The sequence below is a fragment of the Bufo bufo genome, chromosome 10, assembly GCF_905171765.1.
Source record: "Bufo bufo chromosome 10, aBufBuf1.1, whole genome shotgun sequence".
NCBI lineage: Eukaryota > Metazoa > Chordata > Amphibia > Anura > Bufonidae > Bufo > Bufo bufo.
This window is the reverse complement of record NC_053398.1, coordinates 50,904,356-50,932,047: the sequence shown is the minus strand read 5'-3', so window position 1 is coordinate 50,932,047 and position 27,692 is coordinate 50,904,356. Positions and strand designations below refer to the sequence as shown.

General features: G+C 46.3%; 1 protein-coding gene across 3 annotated transcripts; it reads right to left on the bottom strand.

Moving 5' to 3' along the window:
• Positions 1-386: 386 nt before the first annotated feature.
• On the bottom strand, positions 387-27,338 carry BATF2 (basic leucine zipper ATF-like transcription factor 2). Of its 3 annotated transcripts, XR_005774586.1 has the most exons (4): positions 27,297-27,338; positions 26,985-27,034; positions 8,140-8,244; positions 475-610 (listed from the first exon to the last, which is right to left on the bottom strand). XR_005774586.1 is itself a non-coding variant. In XM_040410257.1 (3 exons), exons 1-3 carry the CDS (start codon positions 27,051-27,053, stop codon positions 410-412), a joined length of 378 nt encoding a protein of 125 aa, XP_040266191.1. In that variant the 5' UTR covers positions 27,054-27,322; the 3' UTR covers positions 387-409. The 3 variants fall into 3 exon arrangements, 2 of the variants coding, with proteins under 2 accessions (XP_040266191.1, XP_040266192.1); XM_040410257.1 differs by having other exon boundaries at positions 387-610; positions 8,140-8,247; positions 26,985-27,322; XM_040410258.1 differs by having other exon boundaries at positions 387-610; positions 26,985-27,322.
• Positions 27,339-27,692: the final 354 nt, after the last annotated feature.

Below are 27,692 nucleotides of genomic sequence, written 5' to 3'. Positions count from 1 at the left end.
AGGTCTGACTGAGTAACACTGGAGGTCTAATCTGGTCTGATGAAAAATATATATTTTTTTTCTTATTTTACTAGGTGCGTCTTATGGGCAGGTGCAACTTACGGGGTGAAAAATACGGTAGTTTTATGGGAAAAGATTTAATATAACCCATATTTCAGTCATTTAAACTGTAACATGCAATCTGCAGCTTAGACACCTTGCTCAATGTAATGGCTTTCCTTTAAGGGGATATGTTCTAGAACACCAGTTTGAATATGTCAGCTTTGAACTATTCAGTAGACCTTTTAGAAGAAAGGACATGGATATTAGATTTAAAAAAATGGTTTTATAAGCAAATTGACATTAGGAAGTCAATAAACATGGTACAGAGGTGTTTGGTGTTGAAACAATGTGTCTCCTTCCATGATATTTAAAAGTCAGTAAATTGCTCCTTATTGTTGGAAGAAAATGACGGCTCTGGCTTGAGTAACTCCAGAATGATATCAGGTGACAGAAGAATACAGGTGTCCTCATGTCGCTGTAAGACTTTTGTCCAGTAGATTTTCTCTTGTTGCAGCTTCTGAATCTCTTTGCAGAGGGCAGCGTTGTCCTTCTCTAATTTCTCAAGCTCCTTCAAAGGAAAGATGCAAAATACAGTAATCAGCTAATTAGCTTTACAGGTGGTTCTCATCTGGAAATGTATAGCCATATCCACAGTATATGCCATAAATGTCTGATAGGTGCAGGTCAAGCCTAGCTCGAGTATGGGCCCTCTTCTCTTGACCTCTGCAAAGGAAGAGTTGGCTGAGCATGCGTGGCTCTCTCCATTCACTTCTATGAGAGTTGTGATAATAGCCATGTGCACTTACTTGGCTACTTTCCACAATTCCCACAGAAGTGATCAGAAAGAGTCATGCATGCGCAGCCAACTCTCTATTTTGTATGACCATGAGGAGGGGCAGCGTTTTTGGTTTGGTGTTGATATGCAGACCTCCAAAGTGTCCCTCTTTTTGACCTAAGTCTCTCTGTCCGTCTTTGTTCCTTAATGTCTCACTTTTTGATCTGAGGGACAGATTTGCATTATTACATTCACAATATTGACCCAGAAAGTGTTTGGTTCCTCTCTGTATATTCTAGCCCACCTTGTATATTGTTTCATTATTTAATCCAGTTGGATAATTTTTGCGCCATTTCGTAAGAGAAAAATATTGACGTGTATCGATATGCAGGAAAAATGGATCTTTCACGCAATGAACTAACTATAAGTGTCCCTTTTTGACCGTCCAAAAGTTGGTAGGTATGGACATGGTATAAATATCCAGAGGGGAAATGTCCCTTTAAAAACCTCTAAACAGTAAATTGTCAGTAGAAATAAAACTATATGGACTTCATATATTTTCAGGCTCGGACTCGCTCACAGGGGAGCAGGTGAAACCCCTGTTGGGCCCCTGAGTAAGGTGGGTCCCTGAACCCCCACACCTGCACAAGTGGCACCTGGCACAGAAGACTTAATGCACTACATATAGATAGGCAGCAGACAGCATTTCAACCAGTCTATGCTCATATAAAACCTGGGTAGATTATTTAACAATCTACCCAGTCTATTATTACAGATGAATCAGGTGGCTGAGGGGACTTGTAGGTACAGAGGTAGGTCAGCTAGCATCCTCGTTCATCAGGGACCTGCCTTCTTGAAGTCGCTGCAGGGTCCCCCATAATGAATCATCTTGTAGCTTCTTGCTGCTGCCTGCCGCCACGTGAGCAGGTAATATTTGCATGTAGCTGTACAGTGGGTCCCCAGAATGAATTTTACTGTTGGACCCTAGACACCCCAGTCCAATATTTTGATGCACTTTATATCCTACAGGGACCTCAAACATACAAAGATAAGTTCTAAAGTTCTTATAGGGTATATGTTCCTAGCCATGGCTGACACTATGATGGACAGAGCTGTCAGATAATATACCCGAGAGACTTTCCATGACATCAGTATTCGTGGTTTTTCCATGGGGTGGATGGTTGGACAGTTGTAAAGCATCGGAACAAGATGAGACAGCGAACATTGCTCAAGCAATATCCACCCACATGTTTCTCCGTGTTGCTTAGTGATAGTATATCTCAATAGAGTACCACTAATCCATGTTACTTGTAAATCACAGGACACTGTCTGCAGGCCTTGCGGTGGTATATTCTATTTCAAACCAAATGCCATTGAATGCCAAATACATTGCATTGTACAGGCATGGCAAAATCTATGGAACAATAGCCTGCTATGTGCCATATGGCTGAGAAGAAATGTGTCATTGTCAAGGAATGACTTGTAAGATCGAATATAACCTGTAGCAAAAACCTATTTAGGCTTCATTAATATATCAGAGAAACACAGAAGAAGGTATGAAAATGAGCTCCTAATAAGCTCTCCCTCTAATGCCACCAGATGTAAGGTAGCTATCCTATAAGTCAATGTTTAACCTTTTAAGAGGCCCTGAAACATAACTTAGATAATAATAAAGACAGCATCTCATCTGCAGTCAGCTGTTTCGTGGTGATTGTCCCTCATCAGTGCAGAGCAGAGAGTACTGGCTTAACTGAGTGAGAGGCCTAGGTCAGGATTTGGGGGGGGGGGGGGGGTACACTGCTATGGGGGAGATCTGTGGATGACATATATAGCATAAGATGCTATATAGTGTCATCCATAGATCCCCCCATAGCATAGTCATCCACAGATCCCCTCCCATAACATTGTCATCCACAGATCCCCCTCCCCATAACAGTGCCATCCACAGAACCCCTCCATAACAGTGCCATCCACAGATCCCCCATAACAGTGCCATCAACAGATCCCCCATAACAGTGTTATCCACAGATCCCCCATAACAGAGCCATCCACAAATCCCCCATAACAGTGCCATCCACAGATCCCCCATAACAGTGCCATCCACAGATCTCCAATAACAGTGCCATCCACAGATCCCCAAAACAAAGTGCCATCCACAGATCCCCAATAACAGTGCCATCCACAGATCCCCAATAACAGTGCCATCCACAGATCCCCAATAATAGTGCCATCCACAGATCCCCATTAACAGTGCCATCCACAGATCCCCAATAACAGTGCCATCCACAGATCCCCAATAATAGTGCCATCCACAGATCCCCATTAACAGTGCTATCCACAGATCCCCAATAACAGTGCCATCCACAGAACCCCTCCATAACAGTGCCATCCACAGAACCCCTCCATAACAGTGCCATCCACAGAACCCCTCCATAACAGTGCCATCCACAGAAACCCTCCATAACAGTGCCATCCACAGATCCCCCATAACAGTGCCATTCACAATTTGTTTAAATATGGCCTTTGAACATAATTTTTCAAGTAAAATCGTATAAACTCCTTTTTTTGTCATTTTGGTGTTTTTTTCCAATTAATCGATTAATAGATGAAATTATCGACAACTAATCGATTATTCAAATAATCGTTAGCTGCAGCCCTAATTATATTCATCTTTATATTAATGGGATTGTCCCACAATTTTTACTTTTCTCTGTTAGATCTGATTTCAATGAGAGGTGGATTGGGGGCATTGTCAACGTGGATTTCAGGTGCAGGATCCGTGGCAAAATTCCATGTGAACTTACCCTAAAGCCTCATTCACACTTCAGTGTTTTGGTCAGTGATTTCCATCAGTGATTGTGAGCCAAAACCAAGATTGTAGCCCCCACAGACATAAGGTATAAAGGCTTGTTCACACGAATTTATGTGTTCCGTTCTGTGCATGGGCACCGTAATTTGCGGTCCCCAATACACGGAGAACGTTCATGCAGGCTCCGGGACGGATCCAGACCCATTCAACTTGAATGGGTCTGCATCCTTCTGTTCCGCAAAAAGATAGAGCAAGTTCTATCTTTTTGCGGAATGAAAGTACGGAACGGAACGCCATGGAAGCACTCCGTAGTGTTTCCGTAGCGTTCCATTCCGCATCTCTGGATTTGCGGACCCATTGAAGTGAATGGGTCTGCATTCGTGATGCGGAATTCACACGGAACATTGTCCGTGTATTGTGGATCCGCATATGCGGTCCGAATACGGAAACAGAACACATACGTTCGTGTGAACAAGCCCTAAGGGAAAGATCTGCACCTGTTCTGTGTTTAGAGCTGCACCTGGTTTTGGCTCAAAGGATACTTGCACATGTTGTGGATTATGCAGGTTTTTCCACAAGGATTCTCATGCGGAAAAACTGCTGCGTAGTACAGTACCAGCAAAGTGTATGAGATTACACAAATCTCATGTACACTTTGCTTTTTTATTCGAAGCAGAAATTGACTTGACGTGTGGATTTTGAAATCTATAGCATGTCAATTCTGTGTGTGGTTCTTTTGTGCAAATTTCAACCTTTTTTAATACATAGGTGGAATCTGGGGCAAAAGGGCATCAAATCTGCATCAAAACACATAAGTAACGTTTCCAGGTTTTAGTGTGGAAATGCAGAGAAAGTCACACAGAAAATTGTGCGGAATTTCTGCAAGACAACCCGTACCATCGGGAAGGTAGACTAAGTGTGCACAGAACAACCCTGAATGTGAGCTGTACAAGGCAGGAGGTCTCAGCCTGTTGTGCATGCACAAAAATACATTAATACAAAATAGAGAAACCCTACTATTTCCCTTCCAAAGGTAAGTACTGTACGTGACGGAGTCATTATGGGGGTATCTGTGGTAGGAATACTGTTATGGAGACATTGTGGCAGGCACACTGTTATGGGGATCTGTGGAAGGCACACTATTAGGGCTCATTCACACGACCGTATGTGTTTTGCAGTTTGCAAATTGCGGATCCGCAAAACATGAATACCAGCCCGTGTGCGTTCTGCAATTTGCGGACCGCACATGGCCACCACTCTCTTAGAAAATGCCTATTCTTGTCCGGACAAGAATAGGACATGCTCTATATTTTTTGCGGGTCTGCGTAAGGGAACAACGGATGTGGACAGTACGCGGTATGCTGTCCGCATCTTTTGCGGCCCCATTGAAATGAATGGGTCCGCACCCGTTCCGCAAAATACGGTTGTGTGAATGAGCCCTTATGGAGACATCTGTGACAGGCACACTGTTATGGAGACATCGTGGCAGGCACTCTGTGATGGGGATCTGTGGAAGGAACACTATTATGGAGACATCTGTAGCAGGCTCACTGTTATGGAGACATCTGTGGCAGGCTCACTGTTATGGGGATCTGTGGCAGGCACACTACTATGGAGACATCTGTGGCAGGCTCACTGTTGTGAAGACATCTGTGGCAGACTCACTGTTATGGAGACATCTGTGGCAGGCACACTGTTATAGAGACATCTGTGGCAGGCACACTGTTATGGGGATCTGTGGCAGGCACACTGTTATGGAGACATCTGTGGTAGGCACACTGTTATGGAGACATCTGTGGTAGGCACACTGTTATGGAGACATCTGTGGTAGGCACACTTATGGAGACATCTGTGGCAGGCACACTGTTATGGAGACATCTGTGGCAGGCACACTGTTATGGAGACATCTGTGGCAGGCACACTGTTATGGGGAAATGTGACAGGCACACTGTTATGGAGACATCTGTGGCAGGCACACTGTTATGGGGATCTGTGGCAGGACACTGTTATGGGGATCTGTGGCAGGCACACTGTTATGGGGATCTGTGGCAGGCACACTGTTATGGGGATCTGTGGCAGGCACACTGTTATGGAGACATCTGTGGTAGGCACACTTATGGAGACATCTGTGGCAGGCACACTGTTATGGAGACATCTGTGGCAGGCACACTGTTATGGAGACATCTGTGGCAGGCACACTGTTATGGGGAAATGTGACAGGCACACTGTTATGGAGACATCTGTGGCAGGCACACTGTTATGGGGATCTGTGGCAGGACACTGTTATGGGGATCTGTGGCAGGCACACTGTTATGGGGATCTGTGGCAGGCACACTGTTATGGGGATCTGTGGCAGGCACACTGTTATGGGGATCTGTGGCAGGCACACTGTTATGGAGACATCTGTGGCAGGCACACTGTTATGGAGACATCTGTGGTAGGCACACTGTTATGGAGACATCTGTGGCAGGCACACTGTTATGGGGAAATGTGACAGGCACACTGTTATGGAGACATCTGTGGCAGGCACACTGTTATGGGGATCTGTGGCAGGACACTGTTATGGGGATCTGTGGCAGGCACACTGTTATGGGGATCTGTGGCAGGCACACTGTTATGGAGACATCTGTGGCAGGCACACTGTTATGGAGACATCTGTGGTAGGCACACTGTTATGGAGACATCTGTGGTAGGCACACTGTTATGGAGACATCTGTGGCAGGCACACTGTTATGGAGACATCTGTGGCAGGCACACTGTTATGGAGACATCTGTGGCAGGCACACTGTTATGGGGAAATGTGACAGGCACACTGTTATGGAGACATCTGTGGCAGGCACACTGTTATGGGGATCTGTGGCAGGACACTGTTATGGGGATCTGTGGCAGGCACACTGTTATGGGGATCTGTGGCAGGCACACTGTTATGGGGATCTGTGGCAGGCACACTGTTATGGAGACATCTGTGGCAGGCACACTGTTATGGAGACATCTGTGGCAGGCACACTGTTATGGAGACATCTGTGGCAGGCACACTGTTATGGGGATCTGTGGCAGGACACTGTTATGGGGATCTGTGGCAGGCACACTGTTATGGGGATCTGTGGCAGGCACACTGTTATGGGGATCTGTGGCAGGCACACTGTTATGGGGATCTGTGGCAGGCACACTGTTATGGAGACATCTGTGGCAGGCACACTGTTATGGAGACATCTGTGGTAGGCACACTGTTATGGAGACATCTGTGGCAGGCACACTGTTATGGGGAAATGTGGCAGGCACACTGTTATGGGGATCTGTGGCAGGACACTGTTATGGGGATCTGTGGCAGGCACACTGTTATGGGGATCTGTGGCAGGCACACTGTTATGGGGATCTGTGGCAGGCACACTGTTATGGAGACATCTGTGGCAGGCACACTGTTATGGAGACATCTGTGGTAGGCACACTGTTATGGAGACATCTGTGGTAGGCACACTGTTATGGAGACATCTGTGGCAGGCACACTGTTATGGGGAAATGTGACAGGCACACTGTTATGGAGACATCTGTGGCAGGCACACTGTTATGGGGATCTGTGGCAGGCACACTGTTATGGAGACATCTGTGGCAGGCACACTGTGATGGGGATCTGTGGAAGGAACACTATTATGGAGACATCTGTAGCAGGCTCACTGTTATGGAGACATTTGTGGCAGGCTCACTGTTATGGGGATCTGTGGCAGGCACACTACTATGGAGACATCTGTGGCAGGCTCACTGTAATGGAGACATCTGTGGCAGGCACACTACTATGGAGACATCTGTGGCAGGCTCACTGTAATGGAGACATCTGTGGCAGGCACACTGTTATGGAGACATCTGTGGCAGGCACACTGTTATGGAGACATCTGTGGCAGGCACACTGTTATGGAGACATCTGTGGCAGGCACACTGTTATGGAGACATCTGTGGCAGGCACACTGTTATGGAGACATCTGTGGCAGGCACACTGTTATGGAGACATCTGTGGCAGGCACACTGTTATGGAGACATCTGTGGCAGGCACACTGTTATGGAGACATCTGTGGCAGGCACACTGTTATGGAGACATCTGTGGCAGGCACACTGTTATGGAGAGAGACATCTGAGGCAGGCACACTGTTATGGGGTCCAAGAAAAATATATTTCCAGCACAGGAAATAAAATCTTGATGCTTTATTGTAGAAATAATTCAAATTTAATCTCCACGGTTCAAGGATAATTTATACCAACGTATTTCGATCAGAAAGATCATAGTTATGGTATGACAATCAGGATGCAACACACACGGTTACGGGGACATGTGTGACGGGCACACTGCATTACTTTCTATGTGGAAAGGAGAGATTTACCTATTTGGGATTTTAACATGTAGGAGAGTACGCATATGGAGCATGTTATCCACTGCAGAGCATATAGTGGCCATGTTCTCATACACATTCAAGATAATGGTCTCAGGAAATTGTACACTTCCACGCTACAAATGTTGTACCTGGTGTAGAGTGTCAGCTCGCTGTGTCTGCTTCTGCCGGCTCTTATAGGCCACTGCTCGATTTCTCTCCCTTTTTTCCAGCTTAAAAAGTTCTGTTTTCCCTTCCTGCTGGAAAATAGAGAATGAAATAAATCATTACAGCCACATTTACACTGTTTTTTTTTATCTCAGAGGGGTTGTCTGGTTTCAGGATAGGTCATCAATATCAGATCAGCGGGGGTATGACTCACTGCCCCTCCGCCAATGAGTTGTTTGGAGACACCGCAGCGCTCTTTACTGTTTACCTGCTCGCCATCGGCATTGCAGCGGCAAGCAGTGTAATAACAGCTCCTTCATCCCATTTACTTAAAGGGAAGGAGCAGTTGTAGTTACACTCTGTCTCATTCAAGTGAATGGGATGGAGACGCTGTGAACACTGCTCTACACTGCAATGTCAACAGCAAGCATGTAAACACTGAAGAGAATGCAACGTTCATACAAGAGCTGTGCTCTCTCCAAACCGCTGCGGATAGAGTATCAATATCGGAAACCAGACAACCCCTTTAAGGGTACGGCCACGTCAGGGTTTCTGAGTTGATCATAAAACAAGAGAAAGTATAAAGGACAGACACAGCATTTCCTCTCTTTGAATTCACTCCTGGTTTTTGCTTCCAAAACTACAACAGGAAACCTGAACGTATGACCGAACCCTCATAGTAAATGCAACACCTATTCCAAAAGAGTCTGTGTAAAATGTACATAAATATAAATAAAAGCAGAATGCAATGATTTCCAAATCTCATAGACCCATATCATATTCACAATAGATCATAGAACACATGTAAGAGGTTATGCTATGATGATCTCCCTTGCGCAGGGCAAGGGCTTTTTCTGGAGATCTGGTGATGTACAGGGCTCTCCATGGATGACGTCGCCGGCTCTAATGGGCGGACTTTAGCGCTACCCTAGCCTTTAAAACAGGTAGGGCAGCGATAAAGCCCGCTTATCAGTGCCAATAGGAATGCTTGGTGGTGGCCACAAGCTTCATTTTCAGCTGCATTTATGAAGTAGGTGCGGGTCCCACAGGTGGGACCACCACCTATCAGACAATGGGGGCAAATCCTAGCGACATGCCCCCATTCCCATTATCTGAGATGGGAATACCCCTTTAACCTCCGGACCGCCTAACGCAGGATCGCGTTCCGGAGGTGGCAGCCCTGCGCACAGTCACGCATATATGCGTCATCTCGCGAGACGCGAGATTTCCTGTGAACGCGCGCACACAGGCGCGCGCGCTCACAGGAACGGAAGGTAAGAGAGTTGATCTCCAGCCTGCCAGCGGCGATCGTTCGCTGGCAGGCTGGAGATGTGTTTTTTTTAACCCCTAACAGGTATATTAGACGCTGTTTTGATAACAGCGTCTAATATACCTGCTACCTGGTCCTCTGGTGGTCCCCTTTGTTTGGATCGACCACCAGAGGACACAGGTAGCTCAGTAAAGTCCCACCAAGCACCACTACACTACACTACACCCCCCCCCCCGTCACTTATTAACCCCTTATTAGCCCCTGATCACCCCATATAGACTCCCTGATCACCCCCCTGTCATTGATTACCCCCCTGTCAATGATCAACCCCCTGTAAAGCTCCATAAGACGTCCGCATGATTTTTACGGATCCACTGATAGATGGATCGGATCCGCAAAACGCATCCGGACGTCTGAATGAAACCTTACAGGGGCATGATCAATGACTGTGGTTATCACCCCATATAGACTCCCTGATCACCCCCCTGTCATTGATTACACCCCTGTAAAGCTCCATTCAGATGTCCGCATGATTTTTACGGATGCACTGATAGATGGATCGGATCCGCAAAACGCATCCGGACGTCTGAATGAAACCTTACAGGGGCATGATCAATGACTGTGGTTATCACCCCATATAGACTCCCTGATCACCCCCCTGTCATTGATTACACCCCTGTCATTGATTACCCCCCTGTAAAGCTCCATTCAGACGTCCGCATGATTTTTACGGATCCACTGATAGATGGATCGGATCCGCAAAACGCATCCGGACGTCTGAATGAAGCCTTACAGGGGCGTGATCAATGACTGTGGTTATCACCCCATATAGACTCCCTGATCACCCCCCTGTAAAGCTCCATTCAGATGTCCGCATGATTTTTACGGATGCACTGATAGATGGATCGGATCCGCAAAACGCATCCGGACGTCTGAATGAAACCTTACAGGGGCATGATCAATGACTGTGGTTATCACCCCATATAGACTCCCTGATCACCCCCCTGTCATTGATTACACCCCTGTCATTGATTACCCCCCTGTAAAGCTCCATTCAGACGTCCGCATGATTTTTACGGATCCACTGATAGATGGATCGGATCCGCAAAACGCATCCGGACGTCTGAATGAAGCCTTACAGGGGCATGATCAATGACTGTGGTTATCACCCCATATAGACTCCCTGATCACCCCCCTGTCATTGATTACCCCCCTGTAAAGCTCCATTCAGATGTCCGCATGATTTTTACGGATGCACTGATAGATGGATCGGATCCGCAAAACGCATACGGACGTCTGAATGAAGCCTTACAGGGGCGTGATCAATGACTGTGGTTATCACCCCATATAGACTCCCTGATCACCCCCCTGTCATTGATCACCCCCCTGTCATTGATCACCCCCCCTGTCATTGATCACCCCCCTGTCATTGATCACCCCTCTGTAAGGCTCCATTCAGACATTTTTTTGGCCCAAGTTAGCGGAATTATTTTTTTTTTCTTACAAAGTCTCATATTCCACTAACTTGTGTCAAAAAATAAAATCTCGCATGAACTCACCATACCCCTCACGGAATCCAAATGCGTAAATTTTTTTAGACATTTATATTCCAGACTTCTTCTCACGCTTTAGGGCCCCTAGAATACCAGGGCAGTATAAATACCCCACATGTGACCCCATTTCGGAAAGAAGACACCCCCAGGTATTCCGTGAGGGGCATATTGAGTCCATGAAAGATTGAAATTTTTGTCCCAAGTTAGCGGAACGGGAGACTTTGTGAGAAAAAAATTAAAAATATCAATTTCCGCTAACTTGTGCCAAAAAAAAAATTTTTTTTATGAACTCGCCATGCCCCTCATTGAATATCTTGGGGTGTCTTCTTTCCAAAATGGGGTCACATGTGGGGTATTTATACTGCCCTGGCATTCTAGGGGCCCCAAAGCGTGAGAAGAAGTCTGGTATCCAAATGTCTAAAAATGCCCTCCTAAAAGGACTTTGGGCACCTTTGCGCATCTAGGCTGCAAAAAAGTGTCACACATCTGGTATCGCCGTACTCAGGAGAAGTTGGGGAATGTGTTTTGGGGTGTCATTTTACATATACCCATGCTGGGTGAGAGAAATATCTTGGTCAAATGCCAACTTTGTATAAAAAAATGGGAAAAGTTGTCTTTTGCCAAGATATTTCTCTCACCCAGCATGGGTATATGTAAAATGACACCCCAAAACACATTCCCCAACTTCTCCTAAATACGGCGATACCCCATGTGTGACACTTTTTGCAGCCTAGGTGGGCAAAGGGGCCCATATTCCAAAGAGCACCTTTAGGATTTCACAGGTCATTTACCTACTTACCACACATTAGGGCCCCTGGAAAATGCCAGGGCAGTATAACTACCCCACAAGTGACCCCATTTTGGAAAGAAGACACCCCAAGGTATTCCGTGAGGGGCATGGCGAGTTCCTAGAAATTTTTATTTTTTGTCACAAGTTAGTGGAAAATGCTGATTTTTTTTTTTTTTTTTTTTTCATACAAAGTCTCATATTCCACTAACTTGTGACAAAAAATAAAAACTTCCATGAACTCACTATGCCCATCAGCGAATACCTTGGGGTCTCTTCTTTCTAAAATGGGGTCACTTGTGGGGTAGTTATACTGCCCTGGCATTCTAGGGGCCTAAATGTGTGGTAAGGAGTTTGAAATCAAATTCTGTAAAAAATGACCAGTGAAATCCGAAAGGTGCTCTTTGGAATATGGGCCCCTTTGCCCACCTAGGCTGCAAAAAAGTGTCACACATCTGGTATCTCCGTACTCAGGAGAAGTTGGGGAATGTGTTTTGGGGTGTCATTTTACATATACCCATGCTGGGTGAGAGAAATATCTTGGCAAAAGACAACTTTTCCCATTTTTTTATACAAAGTTGGCATTTGACCAAGATATTTATCTCACCCAGCATGGGTATATGTAAAAAGACACCCCAAAACACATTCCTCAACTTCTCCCGAGTACGGAGATACCAGATGTGTGACACTTTTTTGCAGCCTAGGTGGGCAAAGGGGCCCATATTCCAAAGAGCACCTTTCGGATTTCACAGGTCATTTTTTACAGAATTTGATTTCAAACCCCTTACCACACATTTGGGCCCCTAGAATGCCAGGGCAGTATAACTACCCCACAAGTGACCCCATTTTGGAAAGAAGAGACCCCAAGGTATTCGCTGATGGGCAGTTAGTTCATGGAAGTTTTTATTTTTTGTCACAAGTTAGTGGAATATGAGACTTTGTATGAAAAAAAAAATCAAAAAAAAAAATCATCATTTTCCACTAACTTGTGACAAAAAATAAAAAATTCTAGGAACTTGCCATGCCCCTCACGGAATACCTTGGGGTGTCTTCTTTCCAAAATGGGGTCACTTGTGGGGTAGTTATACTGCCCTGGCATTCTAGGGGCCCAAATGTGTGGTAAGGAGTTTGAAATCAAATTCTGTAAAAAATGACCTGTGAAATCCGAAAGGTGCTCTTTGGAATATGGGCCCCTTTGCCCACCTAGGCTGCAAAAAAGTGTCACACATCTGGTATCTCCATACTCGGGAGAAGTTGGGGAATGTGTTTTGGGGTGTCATTTTACATATACCCATGCTGGGTGAGAGAAATATCTTGGCAAAAGACAACTTTTCCCATTTTTTTATACAAAGTTGGCATTTGACCAAGATATTTATCTCACCCAGCATCGGTATATGTAAAATGACACCCCAAAACACATTCCTCAACTTCTCCCTTCTCCTGAATACAGAGATACCAGATGTGTGACACTTTTTTGCAGCCTAGGTGGGCAAAGGGGCCCATATTCCAAAGAGCACCTTTCGGATTTCACTCGTCATTTTTTACAGAATTTGATTTCAAACTCCTTACCACACATTTGGGCCCCTAGAATGCCAGGGCAGTATAACTACCCACAAGTGACCCCATTTTGGAAAGAAGAGACCCCAAGGTATTCGCTGATGGGCATAGTGAGTTCATAGAAGTTTTTATTTTTTGTCACAAGTTAGTGGAATATGAGACTTTGTAAGAAAAAAATAAATAAATAAAAATCATCATTTTCCGCTAACTTGTGACAAAAAATAAAAAGTTCTATGAACTCACTATGCCCATCAGCGAATACCTTAGGGTGTGTACTTTCCGAAATGGGGTCATTTGTGGGGTGTTTGTACTGTCTGGGCATTGTAGAACCTCAGGAAACATGACAGGTGCTCAGAAAGTCAGAGCTGCTTCAAAAAGCGGAAATTCACATTTTTGTACCATAGTTTGTAAACGCTATAACTTTTACCCAAAGCATTTTTTTTTTACCCAAACATTTTTTTTTTATCAAAGACATGTAGAACAAAAAATTTTGAGCAAAATTTATATATGGATGTAGTTTTTTTTGCAAAATTTTACAACTGAAAGTGAAAAATGTCATTTTTTTGCAAAAAAATCGTTAAATTTCAATTAATAACAAAAAAAGTAAAAATGTCAGCAGCAATGAAATACCACCAAATGAAAGCTCTATTAGTGAGAAGAAAAGGAGGTAAAATTCATTTGGGTGGTAAGTTGCATGACCGAGCAATAAACGGTGAAAGTAGTGTAGGTCAGAAGTGTAAAAAGTGGCCTGGTCTTTCAGGGTGTTTAAGCACTGGGGGCTGAGGTGGTTAAAGGTACAACCTGGGCCAGCAAAGTTAGTATTGAGGATTGATGCAATTATGAAGATAAAGGAGACCCTAATAGATTTCATCATTTTTTGGTTGCCTTGGATGCCCTTCAGGAGTTCAGCCAAGATACAAGACTTGATGAGATGGTCTATTGGCCCTTGGCATGCCTTTTTTTCCTGGTCTGCTTCTGTTCTGTTGTGTGTCTCCAGCTTAGTATTTTCAGGCTCATTGAGTCAATTTGTAGCTATGATGGCTTATTGATTTGGAAGGCTGCTTCTCCTGCTGGTACATTACTTGTAACAACTCTGGTTGGTCTGTTCTGATCCAGCCTGCGTGCACCAGTCATTGTAAAGTCTTGTTGACCTCATCTGTTTGAATAAATCTTGAATAAATACAGATTTACCAAGTACCCAACGTCTGGAGGCACAGAAAAGTCCTGCTGTTCCGTAGTATAGAGCCATATGCTGCTTATATGTTGCTTTTAGGAGCATTTCCTTGAACTTCAGTCCTGGCACACCCATGATAACAACTGGGCAGGGGCATAACTACCATAGCGGCAGACCATGCAACTTCTATGGGGCCCAGTATTAGTTGGGGTTATCTCTTCTTCTACTGGAGGTGAAAACTTGGTCAGGACTCTGAAATATGCACATTCACAAGCATGAGGCCGCAATGATCCTGAATGGATCTCATACAAACTCACCAAACTACAGTACAAGCTCTCTTAATGCCCACAGAGGAATTCAATTAAATAAAAATGAATAAAAACGTTCATTTTCATACACAGTATAATTTAACCTGTTGTGTTTTAATCATTGTACACACTTTATAGAATGTATGGTTGAGAAAATGAAATCCAGTACCAGCATGATGCTTTAGCGCCACCTAGTGGCTAATGCTTTTAACTAGTTTAGACAAGTGATGGTTGATAATCCATCCCCGAGGTAAGTGAACGAAGGCCACTGATGGACAGGACCCTCCATGAATTATTCACATTAAACTATTGGTCATCAGTTTAATAATGTTTATTACTAGCCATTATATAGCGGGCAACCACTCTAAGTCCTTTCATGTGTCTCACTTTGCATCCAATGTCCTGTGCTCCCTCTGTGTATATGAAGACAAGCCCAAACCAAACAGAATTTCAGTGACTCATAAAATGAATGCATATTTCAGAATCAGCATTATTGATTTTCTTCATAGAAATAACACAGTACATCACAAGATATTAAATGCAGAATATACTGCCGTTACCTTCCTTAAAAACAAAAAACAGACGGGATTATTCCAAGTATACTGTGAATGTATATAAACCTATTACAGGAGTATTATAGAATAGGAGGTCTGATCACTTTAGGGCTGAAACAATTACTCGATTAAATCGAGTAATTCGACAAAAAATCCTCGATGCAAATTTTTTGCATCGAAGAATCGTTTGTGTCACGTGACCACGGAGCGGGAGTGAAGCGCTTGCTATTACTCCCGCTCCATGGTCTCCCGCTGGCCTGCAATACTCACCTTTCCAGCAGGGGGCCTCTGGACACTCCATAGCACATCCATGGTCCCGCGCTGCACTGACCTCCTGACGTGCGCACGCCGTGACCTGACGCGCTGTGTGACGTCAGACGCAGAGCAGCGCGGAACGATGGAGTGTCGGAGGCTCCCCTGCTGGAAATGTAAGTTGGTGCGACTAAGGCCGGGCGCCAGGAGTGCACAGCGTCATAGCAACCAATGACACTGTGCACTCCGGGTGTCAGGAGAAGCAGGGGGGGAGATGATTTCACACAAGGGGGGAGAGCTGCTGGCACGAGGAGGAGAGCTGCTGGCACAAGTGGGGAAGAGCTGCTGGCACAAGGGGGGAGAGCTGATGGCTCTGGAGTGGGGGAGAGCTGAAGGCACTGGGGGAGTGAAGCTGATGGCACTGGGGTGGGGAAAAGCTGAAGACACTGGGGTGGGGGAGAGCTGAAGGCTCTGGGGTGGGGGAGAGCTGAAGGCTCTGGGGTGGGGGAGAGCTGAAGGCACTGGGGTGGGGGAGAGCTGAAGGCTCTGGGGTGGGGGAGAGCTGAAGGCACTGGGGGAGTGAAGCTGATGGCACTGGGGTGGGGAAAAGCTGAAGACACTGGGGTGGGGGAGAGCTGAAGGCTCTGGGGTGGGGGAGAGCTGAAGGCTCTGGGGTGGGGGAGAGCTGAAGGCACTGGGGTGGGGGAGAGCTGAAGGCTCTGGGGTGGGGGAGAGCTGAAGGCACTGGGGTGGGGGAGAGCTGAAGGCTCTGGGGTGGGGGAGAGCTGAAGGCTCTGGGGTGGGGGAGAGCTGAAGGCACTGGGGTGAAGGAGAGCTGAAGGCTCTGGGGTGGGGGAGAGCTGATGGCACTGGGGTGGGGAATAGCTGAAGGCTCTGGGGTGGGGGAGAGCTGAAGGCTCTGGGGGAGTGAAGCTGATGGCACTGGGGGAGTGAAGCTGATGGCACTGGGGTGGGGGAGAGCTGAAGGCTCTGGGGTGGGGGAGTGAAGCTGATGGCACTGGGGTGGGGAATAGCTGAAGGCTCTGGGGTGGGGGAGAGCTGAAGGCACTGGGGGAGTGAAGCTGATGGCACTGGGGTGGGGGAGAGCTGAAGGCTCTGGGGTGGGGGAGAGCTGAAGGCTCTGGGGTGGGGGAGAGCTGAAGGCTCTGGGGTGTGGGAGAGCTGAAGGCACTGGGGTGGGGGAGAGCTGAAGGCTCTGGGGTGGGGGAGAGCTGAAGGCTCTGGGGTGGGGGAGAGCTGAAGGCTCTGGGGTGGGGGAGAGCTGATGGCACTGGGGTGGGGGAGAGCTGATGGCACAGGGGGAACTGAAGTACTTGGGCTGATCACACAGGACGGGGGGAACGAAGGGTGTTGGGGACTGATGGTAGGGGGTCTGATGGGTTTTTATAAAGGAAAACAGTCTATGAATTAATTTTTTCTTATTAGAATACTCAATTAATCGTAAAAATAAATCGATAGAATACTCGATTTCTAAAATAATCGTTTACTACCCTAGATCACTTACATAAAAATCTGATACTTGGACTGGACAGAAGGGTTTTACACTACCGGAAAACGAAAACCTAGGAAACATATAGTGCGATTGAGCGGAGACTGTCAATGTATAAACTACGAGTGGTGCTTGGTCAATGATCACACAGCCAAGGTGGTGCACCCTTTATTTTGGTTTCTGCAGCAGGGTATACAGTGGAGCCTGAAAGTTTGTGAAGTGTTCATAATTTTCAATATTTCTGCCTAAATTTGACCTAAAACTACACAAGTTTTTCACACAAGTCCTAAAAGTAGAAAAGATGACCAAATCAAACAAATTAGTAAAAAATATTAGACTTAAAGGGGTTGCCCGAGCCCGGATATCACCTCTTCTTTACTCATTTACTATGTATGAGTGGAGCATCCTAGCATTTCCTTGCTCCAATGCACAGGGCAAGGCCTATTTGTTTACTGCGGGTGATGTACTGGGCTTCTCCTCACTATGCTAGATGGAGATTTCCGCCTAGCAGTGAGCCCGGTGACGTCACCGGCACAGATAGGTGATCTATAACGCTTCCCTAGGCTGTTTTAGAGGCAGGTACTATTAGTACTCACCTCTAGAACAGTCTAGGGCAGTGATATAGTGAGAAGCCCAGTACACAGGCAGTAATCAAATAGACCCTGTACATAGTAAATGAGTAAAGAAGAGGTAATATCCGGGCTCGGTTCTGAACCCAGACAACCTCTTAAAGGCTGTATTAGACAGCCAAATCAGGCAAGCGATTGTTGAGAGGGAGGCTATTACATGCAGTGTAGGGAGGAGCGATTGTTATGCCATCACTCCTCCCCATACTGAATCATTATTCTCCAGCAGCAGATCGTGATTACACAGCATGATCTGCTACCTGCAAATGATGATCTTTAAACCTGGTGAAAGATTTGGATTGCCCGATGAACGAGTGTGGCAGTATTACACTGCCAGATCATCGTTACTATGAACGCTCATTAACATTCATCTGGCAGACAATCTGCCTGTCTATTACAGCCCTTAGTCAATTAAAGGGGTTCTCCGGGAATTAAGAAAATGAAAATACTTAAATATTACTTTATAATAAATAAATTCCCAAATACCTTTCATTATTTAAAATGGCTCATTTTGTAAGGGGAGCAATCATCAGGGGTAACAAAATGGCCACCATCCTATTAGTACATACAGAACCTGTCCTAATCACACAGAAGGACAAATTACTTCGCAACACTGAGCCAAAGAGCTGCCTCAGCCTCCTGTCTGCCCTACTGGTCAGGGATTATGATCCTGAATACAGCAGATAATAACTTTAGCCAAATCTCTGTGGAATTTAGCACAGGGAGGATGGACAGGGAAGACTGTGGCTGTGGTAATGGAGACTGCACACAAGTGGTAATGGAGACTGCACAAAAGCTCATCAGCCACATCCCCACCTCCTCTCTGTACTTCATGTCTTCTCACAAATTTTATTCCTACAGAGATTCAGCTGAAGATCAGATTAAACTGTATTCAGCAACATTATCCCTGACAAGTAGAGCAGAGAGGAGGATGAGGCAGCTCTTTAGCTCAGTGTCATGAAGTACCGTATTTTGCGACCCATAAGACGCACTTTTTTCCCCCAAAAGTGGGGGGAAAATGCCCCTGCGTCTTATGGGGCGAATGCTTCAATTTTACATCGCAGACTGCGATGTATGAGCCGGGAGGGAGGAGGGGCTGGAGTCCGGAACTAGGGGCGGGGCCCGGTGCAGTCACTGTACTCTTACATCGGGCCCCGCCGCTCACCACAGTATTTATAAACATTAATCCTTATCCGGTTAATAAGTTTAACTAAAGCTGCGCTCTCCCCTGTTCCCCTGTATCAGTACAGCACTTGCGAACAAGCTTCCATAGCAGGCAGAGCGGACGGCAGCAGTAACGTCACTCACTGACGTCGAGCGCCTGCTCCTCCCACTTTATGAATGAAGCAGGCGGAGCAGACGCGCAACGTCAGTGAGTGACGTTACTGCTGCCGTCCGCTCTGCCTGCTATGGAAGCGTGTTCGTAAGTGCTGTACTGATACAGGGGAACAGGGGAGAGCGCAGCTTCAGTTAAACTTATTACCAGGATAAGGATTAATGTTTATAAATACTGCTGTGAGCAGAGGGCCGGTGTATTGGGGGACACTGTTATGAGGGGGATCTGTGGATGACATATAGCAGTGTCATCCACAGATCCCCCACCCCATAACAGTGCCATCCATAGATCCCCCACCCCATAACAATGACATCCACAGATCCCCCACCCCATAGCAGTACCATCCACAGATGCCCCATAACAGTGCCATCCACAGGTCCCCCATAACAGTGCCATCCACAGATCCCCCACATGACAGTTTGTCATCCACAGATCTCCCATAATAGTGTCATGCACAGACCACCATTAATTCAAAACCCACCAAAAGCACACCTTTTGGTTAAAACATTTTTTTTCTTATTTTCCTCCTCAAAAACCTAGGTGCGTCTTATAGGCCGGTGCGTCTTATAGGGCGAAAAATACAGTAACTTGTCCTCCTGTGTGATTAGGACATGTTTTGTGTGCACTAATGGGACGGCAGCCATTTTATTTCCACTAATGATTGCTCCCTAGAATAAACGAGCCATTGTAACTAATGAAAGGTATTTGGGAATATATTTATCATAAAGTAATATTTTAATATTTTCATTTTCTTAATTCCCGGAGAACCCCTTTAATGAGGAAAAGATCCAATATCCAATACTGAGTGGTAAAAGTATGTTTAAGGCTACATGCACACGACCGTTGTGTTTTGCGGTCTGCAAATCGCGCATCCGCAAAACACGGATGGCGTCCATGCGCGTTCCGCAATTTGCGGAACGGCACGGACAGCCGTTAATATAACTGCCTATTCTTGTCCGCAAAGTGCGGACAAGAATAGGACATGTTATATTTTTTTTGCGGGGCCACGGAACGGAGCAATGGATGCGCACACCACACGGAGTGCTGTCCGCATCTTTTGCGGCCCCATTGAAGGGAAAACTACGGCCGTGTGCATGAGGCCAAATAGTGATGGTAGATCGAATTCATTCCTTAATACAGTTCGGTGTTAATAGCGGCCTTGCTTATTCGACTGCAGTGGGGAAAATATATTAAATCATCAATTTGGTGATCAGTATCACATTATATTTAATGTAAACACAAAGCATATTTGAATTTGTCCAAACAGGATGAATCAGAATCTACCATCGGTAATGAGAACCATTTTAGTATCCGGTGTGACCCCCTTGTGCAGCAATAACTGGAATTAGATGTTTCCGGTAACTGTTGACAAAACAGCTTCACCTCTGTTATGTTGGTGGGTTTCCTCCCATAAGACTGCTCACTTCAGGTCCTTCCACAACATTTCTGTTGGATTAAGGTCAGGAATTTGACTTAGCCATTCCAAAACATTCTTCTTCTTTAAAAGGGTTCTGCACTTTCATTTAACTGATGATCTATCCTCTGGATAGATCATCAGCTTCTGATCGGTGGGGGTCCGACACCTGGGACCCCCGCCGATCAGCTGTTTCAGAAGGCAGCGGCGCTCCAGCAGCGTCGCGGCCTTCTCGCTGTTTACCGCCGGCCCACTGACGTCACGACTAGTATCAACTAGCGTGGGCGCGGCTAAGCTCTGTTCACTTGAATGGAGCTTAGCCGCGCCCAAGCTAGTTAATACTAGTTGTGACGTCAGTGGGCCGGCGGCTCGGCGGTAAACAGTGAGAAGGCCGCGGCGCTGCTGGAGTGCCGCTGCCTTCTGAAACAGCTGATCGGCGGGGGTCCCGGGTGTCGGACCCCCACCGATCAGAAGCTGATGATCTATCCAGAGGATAGATCATCAGTTAAATGAAAGTGCAGACCCCTTTAATCATTCTTTGGTAGAATGACTTGTGTGTTTAGGCTAGTTATCTTGCTGCATGTGTAATGAGCAGAAGCCCGCAATGGGGGAGCAAGCTGGGGAGGATAGAAGTGGTGGTAGCAGATGGAGGTGGTATTACTCATGGTGTAATACCATTCCACTTCAGCACTCCCTGGGCTGTGCACACACAGTGAAGAGAGGGAGGCACCCTTTCTTCCCCTCAGGGAACAGCCTGGTCTACTACCTGAGGCCTCCTTCCTGATGATGGATGGGGTGCCTTTGGTGTTGAGAATCGTGAGGTGCAAGGCAGGAGGCATAAAGAAATACTATGGGGGAGATAGCGTGTGTTGCAGTAGTGCAGCCGTTAATGAAAATCTGGAGATAATACAGTTGAACAAGGGAACTTTAACATAAAGGCTATGTACCCCTTTGTAGGCAATTTGTTTATGATCGCATTTTACTCATATTTGGCTAAAAATTATATTTGCAATTGGCATTTATTAGAAATGTTGAGTCTTTCTGTCACAAGGGGGTTAACAGTTTTTTTTAACTGTGTGACTGGTACTTTCACTTTCGGCCGGTCATCTAATAAACCTTATCTCTAAACTACTAAGAGGTCATAAACACTTATTTAAGACACCTTCTTATTAGTAAGATAAAAACTGAGCTATAATGAGTGTTTATAATGTTAGATAGCAGAGATAAGGAGTCTGTCAGCTCCCCAACTGACTGAAAAGAGAGAAAATCCAAAACACTTTTTTGGTATGTTCCTGTTGCTTCTTCTTCTGAGATGCCACAGAAACTGACTGCGGCTTTGCTGAGGAGACACAGCTCTGGCTCTGAGGTAAAAGCTCTTGTGTTGTGCAGAAATAATGCATAGGCAACTGTCTCTCCAAATCAATTTTGGGAGCAGAGTCTTTGTTCTGACGGGGCAGGGTTTTCCGTGCTCTGAATTTTCAATTTCAATACAGATGAATTCATTAGCATTAGGCTCTCGTCTTCAACCTGGTCTCCCATCTGAGGGGAACAGGAAAAGGGGCTGGGGTACATATACATTGAAGGCTGCTTTACTCTTGAGATCAGCTCTGGGAAGATTCTTTGCAGCTGCTTAGCGGAAAGAAACTTGAGGCCTATAAAGGCTGTTAATGGCCAACAGATTTGTTTAATATATATATTAATTTCACCCCACTACAGAAGCCTGCATGGGATTGTTTATTTTAAGTGGGTGTTGCCAGAGGTCTCCTGGGTCTCTTTCACAGACGCCATTCTCAGATTTTGTAATAATGGTTCTATGTAATCTAATGCAGTCAAAACTGAACCGTCCTGCTCAACCCAGTCATCATTGTACTTGCCACGCCACACTGTCCTCATGATTGTCATCCACATCATCAGCTGCTGCCTCTCCTACTCTGGCTCCTCTGTTCCATCATCAGTCATCCAGAACAAAATGTGTCCACAGGAAGCAAGACACGCCAAGTAATTTGTTGGTGTGCCAACTGAACTCCCACCTGGCCAAGCTGTTAGCAGTGCAGTCACTGCCATACCACCTAGTGGATTCCACTGCCTTTAGTAAACTTATAGCATGCACTGAGCCTTGGTGGAAGATACCTAGCCACCATAATTTCTCAAAAAAGACATCCCTGCCTTATACTTTCAAATGGGCCACTCCTTGGAATTGTTGCTGTGAGGCAAGGTGCACACCACCATCAACAAGTGGAGCAGCAAATTATGGCCAGAGGCAGTATATACAGGCATGGGATTCAGCCGGTTCCCTCCTGTTCTCCAGATCCGGTTGATAAAATTGATTGGATTGGAGAACCGTGTTACCGTCTGAGTCTCGATCCAGTGCTCTGGCGGTGGCAGGGCAGCTGGAGATGTTCGCTTCCATTGCTTCGCGCGCCACTGATAGTTTAGCTCCTTAGTTGGGTGGTATGTCTGTGTAGTGTATATATGGTGTGACAAACTCCCCTCTTTTGAGGTTGCCACGAGTGATTGGAGAGGACTACTTGCCAGCCTCTTACCATGCGATTATGGTCCCATGTTGAATGCACCGGTTTTGTGCAGAAAAGCCATAAGTACAGCCAGGCCAAAGAGACTTGTACTAACTTTTGAATTCCTGGTCTAATTCATGCCATTTTGGGATGTGGTAAATGTCTATGTGTATTGTAAAGGGTGGGACATTGTATGTTTGAGTAAGTGATGTCTGTTCCATTGTCTCTCTGTGTGTATTGCCGATTGTCCTCTGTCCTGGAGACAACCGAGTTGTAATTTGATTGTCTCTCAGGACAGAGGGCAATGTGTATTCTCCTGCCTGTGTTGATTATGTTAACCATGGTGTCTATGTGGGTTGTAACCTTTGTGTTATGGGTTAATGTATGTTTGTTGTGGGTGTCTCCCTTGCATGGGAGCAGGGGACAAAAGCAATTGTATTTTTTCAATGTGAGCCTTCCAGTAAAGTATTTCTAGCATTCAGCTTGGGCTAATGTATAGACTTATTTGGCGATACCAGCGATCTTGGCGGTGCTATTTCAAGGGGAGAAGGGAATACTAGACGGTGACACGGATGATACCGTCACAACTGGTGGCAGCAGTGGGATTTTCCCTTGTTTTTCCCTGCACAGAGGATTCAAGGAAGGCACTAGTGTATGGTGCATGGAGGGCAACGCTGGCACTCATGCAGCGACCTTGGCTTTGAAGGAGCTCAAGGGACAGAACTAGCTACCGGGCAGCGTTCCTAACCACAGCAACATGGAAGAGGAGTTTCACTGGAGGTTGCAGCAGTACTTGGCCCAACAGGATGGGCCTTTATCAGAGGAGGGCATACTGGACTAGAGAGATGCCACTCGAAAGGGGCTGTGGTATGACGCTTTGGAGGAGGTACAGCGGCAGCGGAGAGAGAGTCTTCCCAGTGAGGAACAGAGGCTCCAGGTACTCGTGGCCCTGCGGTCACCCTTCCTAGGAAAGCAACCCTTGGCTGAGTGGATGACAGAACTGTGGACCCTGAGTTGGAGGGAGTTGTGGCTGGACAAAGCGTACCGGGCACTAAAGTGGTATGTCACCCAGCGCAACCCATGGATGACTAACCACTATCTGCCGGAGGGAGAGGATTATAATGGTCCGGGCTTACTGTGGGAAGCCTTTGATGAGGGCGATGACTTTGGATGCCCCACAGAATGTCGGTTCTGGGACATCCACGACATCAGGGAAACCGAGCTGGACCTTCCCCGAGCGGACAACCTGGGGCTAGACCTGATTCATCTAGTCACCATGGAGTGGGAGCTGGAGCAGAGCTACCGTCAACTGTTCAACCTAGCTCAACCACCATCCCTCAGCCCAGAGGATTGCCTGGAAATTATACCCTCTTTTGCCCAACCAACCTCAGAGGTGAGCAACCTCATAGACTTGTCCTGGGAGGACCCACAGATGGCAGGTGGAGATGGGACCGAGGTCTCTCTACCAGCCCTATAGGGATGCTGGGCCGCCTGCCCAGATCTCCAACGGCAGTGCATATCACAGGGAGAGGAGACAACCGGTCTCTCTCCCCAGCGGCAACCTGAGTTCCAGGGGGAGGAGATGCTGGGTCCCTCTGCCCTACAGCAACCAGAGTCCTGGGGATGAGAGGCAACCGGCCTCACCTTCCAACAGAAGCCGGAGATACCGGGAAAAGGGTAACACAAACCCCTCTACACGGGCGCAGATGAGACCGCGGGCTCTGTGCCAGTCCTACAGGGATGCTGGACGGTCGTTCCAGATCCCCAGCCATCTCCGCAGGTATACCAGGAGGAGGAGGTAAGTGAGCCCTCCCCTTCCCAGCTACTTCCCAACCGAGTTCTGGAGGCAGGGGATGAGCCTGCGATGCCCACTGATCCCTCCAGCCGAGTTCTGTTGGCAGGGGATGAGCCTGCGATATCCACTGATCCCTTCCCAGTGGAAGAGCTGGCATTCGGGCAGAGCGCCGCTAACCTCTGCTCCACCGACCCCCTTGTTACAGGACTGTCTTGCAACCCCCTCGCCCCAGCAGAAGTGCTGGCATCAGTGCAGAACACCGCTGGCCGCTGTTCCCCAAGTAGCCCCAGCGGTTTGCCTAGCTGCACCAGGGAGACTGAGGATGCAGAACTGTTTTACCACAACCTGGGACCTACAGACCAGCACTGTCCCTGGTGGGTGAGCTACCCTGTTAACTATTTACCGTGGGTGGGCAACTCTGCTAATGTTTCTTTGTGTGTGGGCTTCCCGACTAATCTAGGTACTGACCGACAGGAGGTCAGATACCTGTTTAGTCTTAACCCCAAAGGGAAGATATGTGACAAACTCCCCTCTTTTGAGGTTGCCACGAGTGCTTGGAGAGGACTACTTGCCAGCCTCTTACCATGTGATTATGGTCCCATGTTGAATGCACCGGTTTTGTGCAGAAAAGCCATAAGTACAGCCAGGCCAAAGAGACTTGTACTAACTTTTGAATTCCTGGTCTAATTCGTGCCATTTTGGGATGTGGTAAATGTCTATGTGTATTGTAAAGGGTGGGACATTGTATGTTTGAGTAAGTGATGTCTGTTCCATTGTCTCTCTGTGTGTATTGGCGATTGTCCTCTGTCCTGGAGACAACTGAGTTGTAATTCGATTGTCTCTCAGGACAGAGGGCAATGTGTATTCTCCTGCCTGTGTTGATTATGTTAACCATGGTGTCTATGTGGGTTGTAACCTTTGTGTTATGGGTTAATGTATGTTTGTTGTGGGTGTCTCCCTTGCATGGGAGCAGGGGATAAAAGCAATTGTATTTTTTCAATGTGAGCCTTCCAGTAAAGTATTTCTAGCATTCAGCTTGGGCTAATGTATAGACTTATTTGGCGATACCAGCGATACTAGCGATAATAGCGATCTATGGCTCTGTGGATTACTTGGCGGTGCTATTTCAAGGGGAGAAGGGAATACTAGACGGTGACACGGATGATACCGTCACATATGGTGTATTTATGTAAGTGTACCATGTATATGGTGTATTTATGTGTTGGATATATATGGTGTATATATGTAAACATGTGTTGTGACGCCACGTGCTATGCCTAAACAGACACACTTCTCCAGCCTCACGAACGTATTTTCTTTCCGTGTCCGTTCTGGGATTTTTGCGGACCATATGTGGAACCATTCATTTCAATGGGTCCGCAAAAAAAACAAAAGTTACTCCGTATACATTCTGTTTCTGTATGTCCGTTCCGCAAAAACATAGAACATGTCCCATTATTGTCCGCATTACCGACAAGGATAGGACTGTTCTATTAGGAGCCAGCTGTTCCGTTCCGCAAAATACGGAATGCACAGGGAAGTCATCTGTATTTTTTGCGGATCCGTTTTTTGCAGACCGCAAAATACATACGGTCATGTATATGAACCCTTACAAGCACTCAGGGTGCTATCTCTGCCCGCTGCTGAAGAAAGACTGAAGACAGACTAATAAACTTTCTATTGAGCCCATCTTGAGCAACGAGAAGACACAGCGCTCTTCTAACTCCTCATTTTTGTGATCACCTGAGGTCTCCACACTCCGACCCCCACGATCATTACTTTTGATACTTCACTATGACCTATTAAAGGGGTTCTCCGGGATTTTAATATTGATGACCTATCCTCAGGATAGGCCATCAATATCAGATCGGCACTGGGCCGACAACCGGCACCTCGCCAATCAGCTGTATGAAGGGAAGGCCCGCGCTGTGCACGCGTGCCATGTCCCTTTCTGCTCGCCATAGACATAGCAGCATACCGCGCGTGCCTTCCCTTCATACATCTGATCGGCGGGGGTGCCGGTTGTCGGACCCCCGCCAATCTGATATTGATGAACTATCCTGAGGATAGGTCATCAATATTAAAAGCCCGGACAACCCCATTTAAAAGTTTTATGAAAGTACAGTTACACTTTGCTTTTAAAATCTGAAACAAGTAGAAAAGAATAATCTCACACTTACACTATCCAATGTGCCGCACGTTGCCGCTGTTTCAGTCTTTCCACAGACGTCTTTGTGGTTAATTTTCATATTTCCATTAAAAATTGTGGTTCAATCAATATATCTGCACAATCTTCTATTTGAAAGGGAATTTACTGCAGATCATATAGAATCACGTGGCAATCAAAATATAACATAAAATGAATCTTATACTGTAAAACATCATCTGTATACAGAGAGGCTGTGATTTCCCATATCTACCATCTCTACTCTAGCATCCTATAATACAGGGAACCCGTTCTTAGGGAGAATGCTGATAATGAAGGTGTATACCTACGATGCATGTGCTGTGAACTGTTCTACTGATTTCCCGGCAAAGCCCTTCTGTAACATTGTACGGATTCTTTCCATGTGGTTTCACTTTACCCTAAGCGCTCATTGACTAAAGAAATCACATGGTACCGGTGTATTCTCACACCCCTGACTCCTGATTTGTTCCCATGGAGAATTTTTCCCTATCTGGATGCAGGATATCCTTTATAAATGAACACTTAGAGAAAGTGAAAGCTGCAAAAATCAGTTCACTAGAAGTGTCACCCTCGTGCAAATGATCCAATACTTGCAGGAGATATGCTTGATTCCAAAACCTCCACAAGGAGTGTAAGAAAATCAGTGTGAACACTGGCATGTGGTGAGGACTTTAGATCTGCAGCGTGTCAATTTATCCTG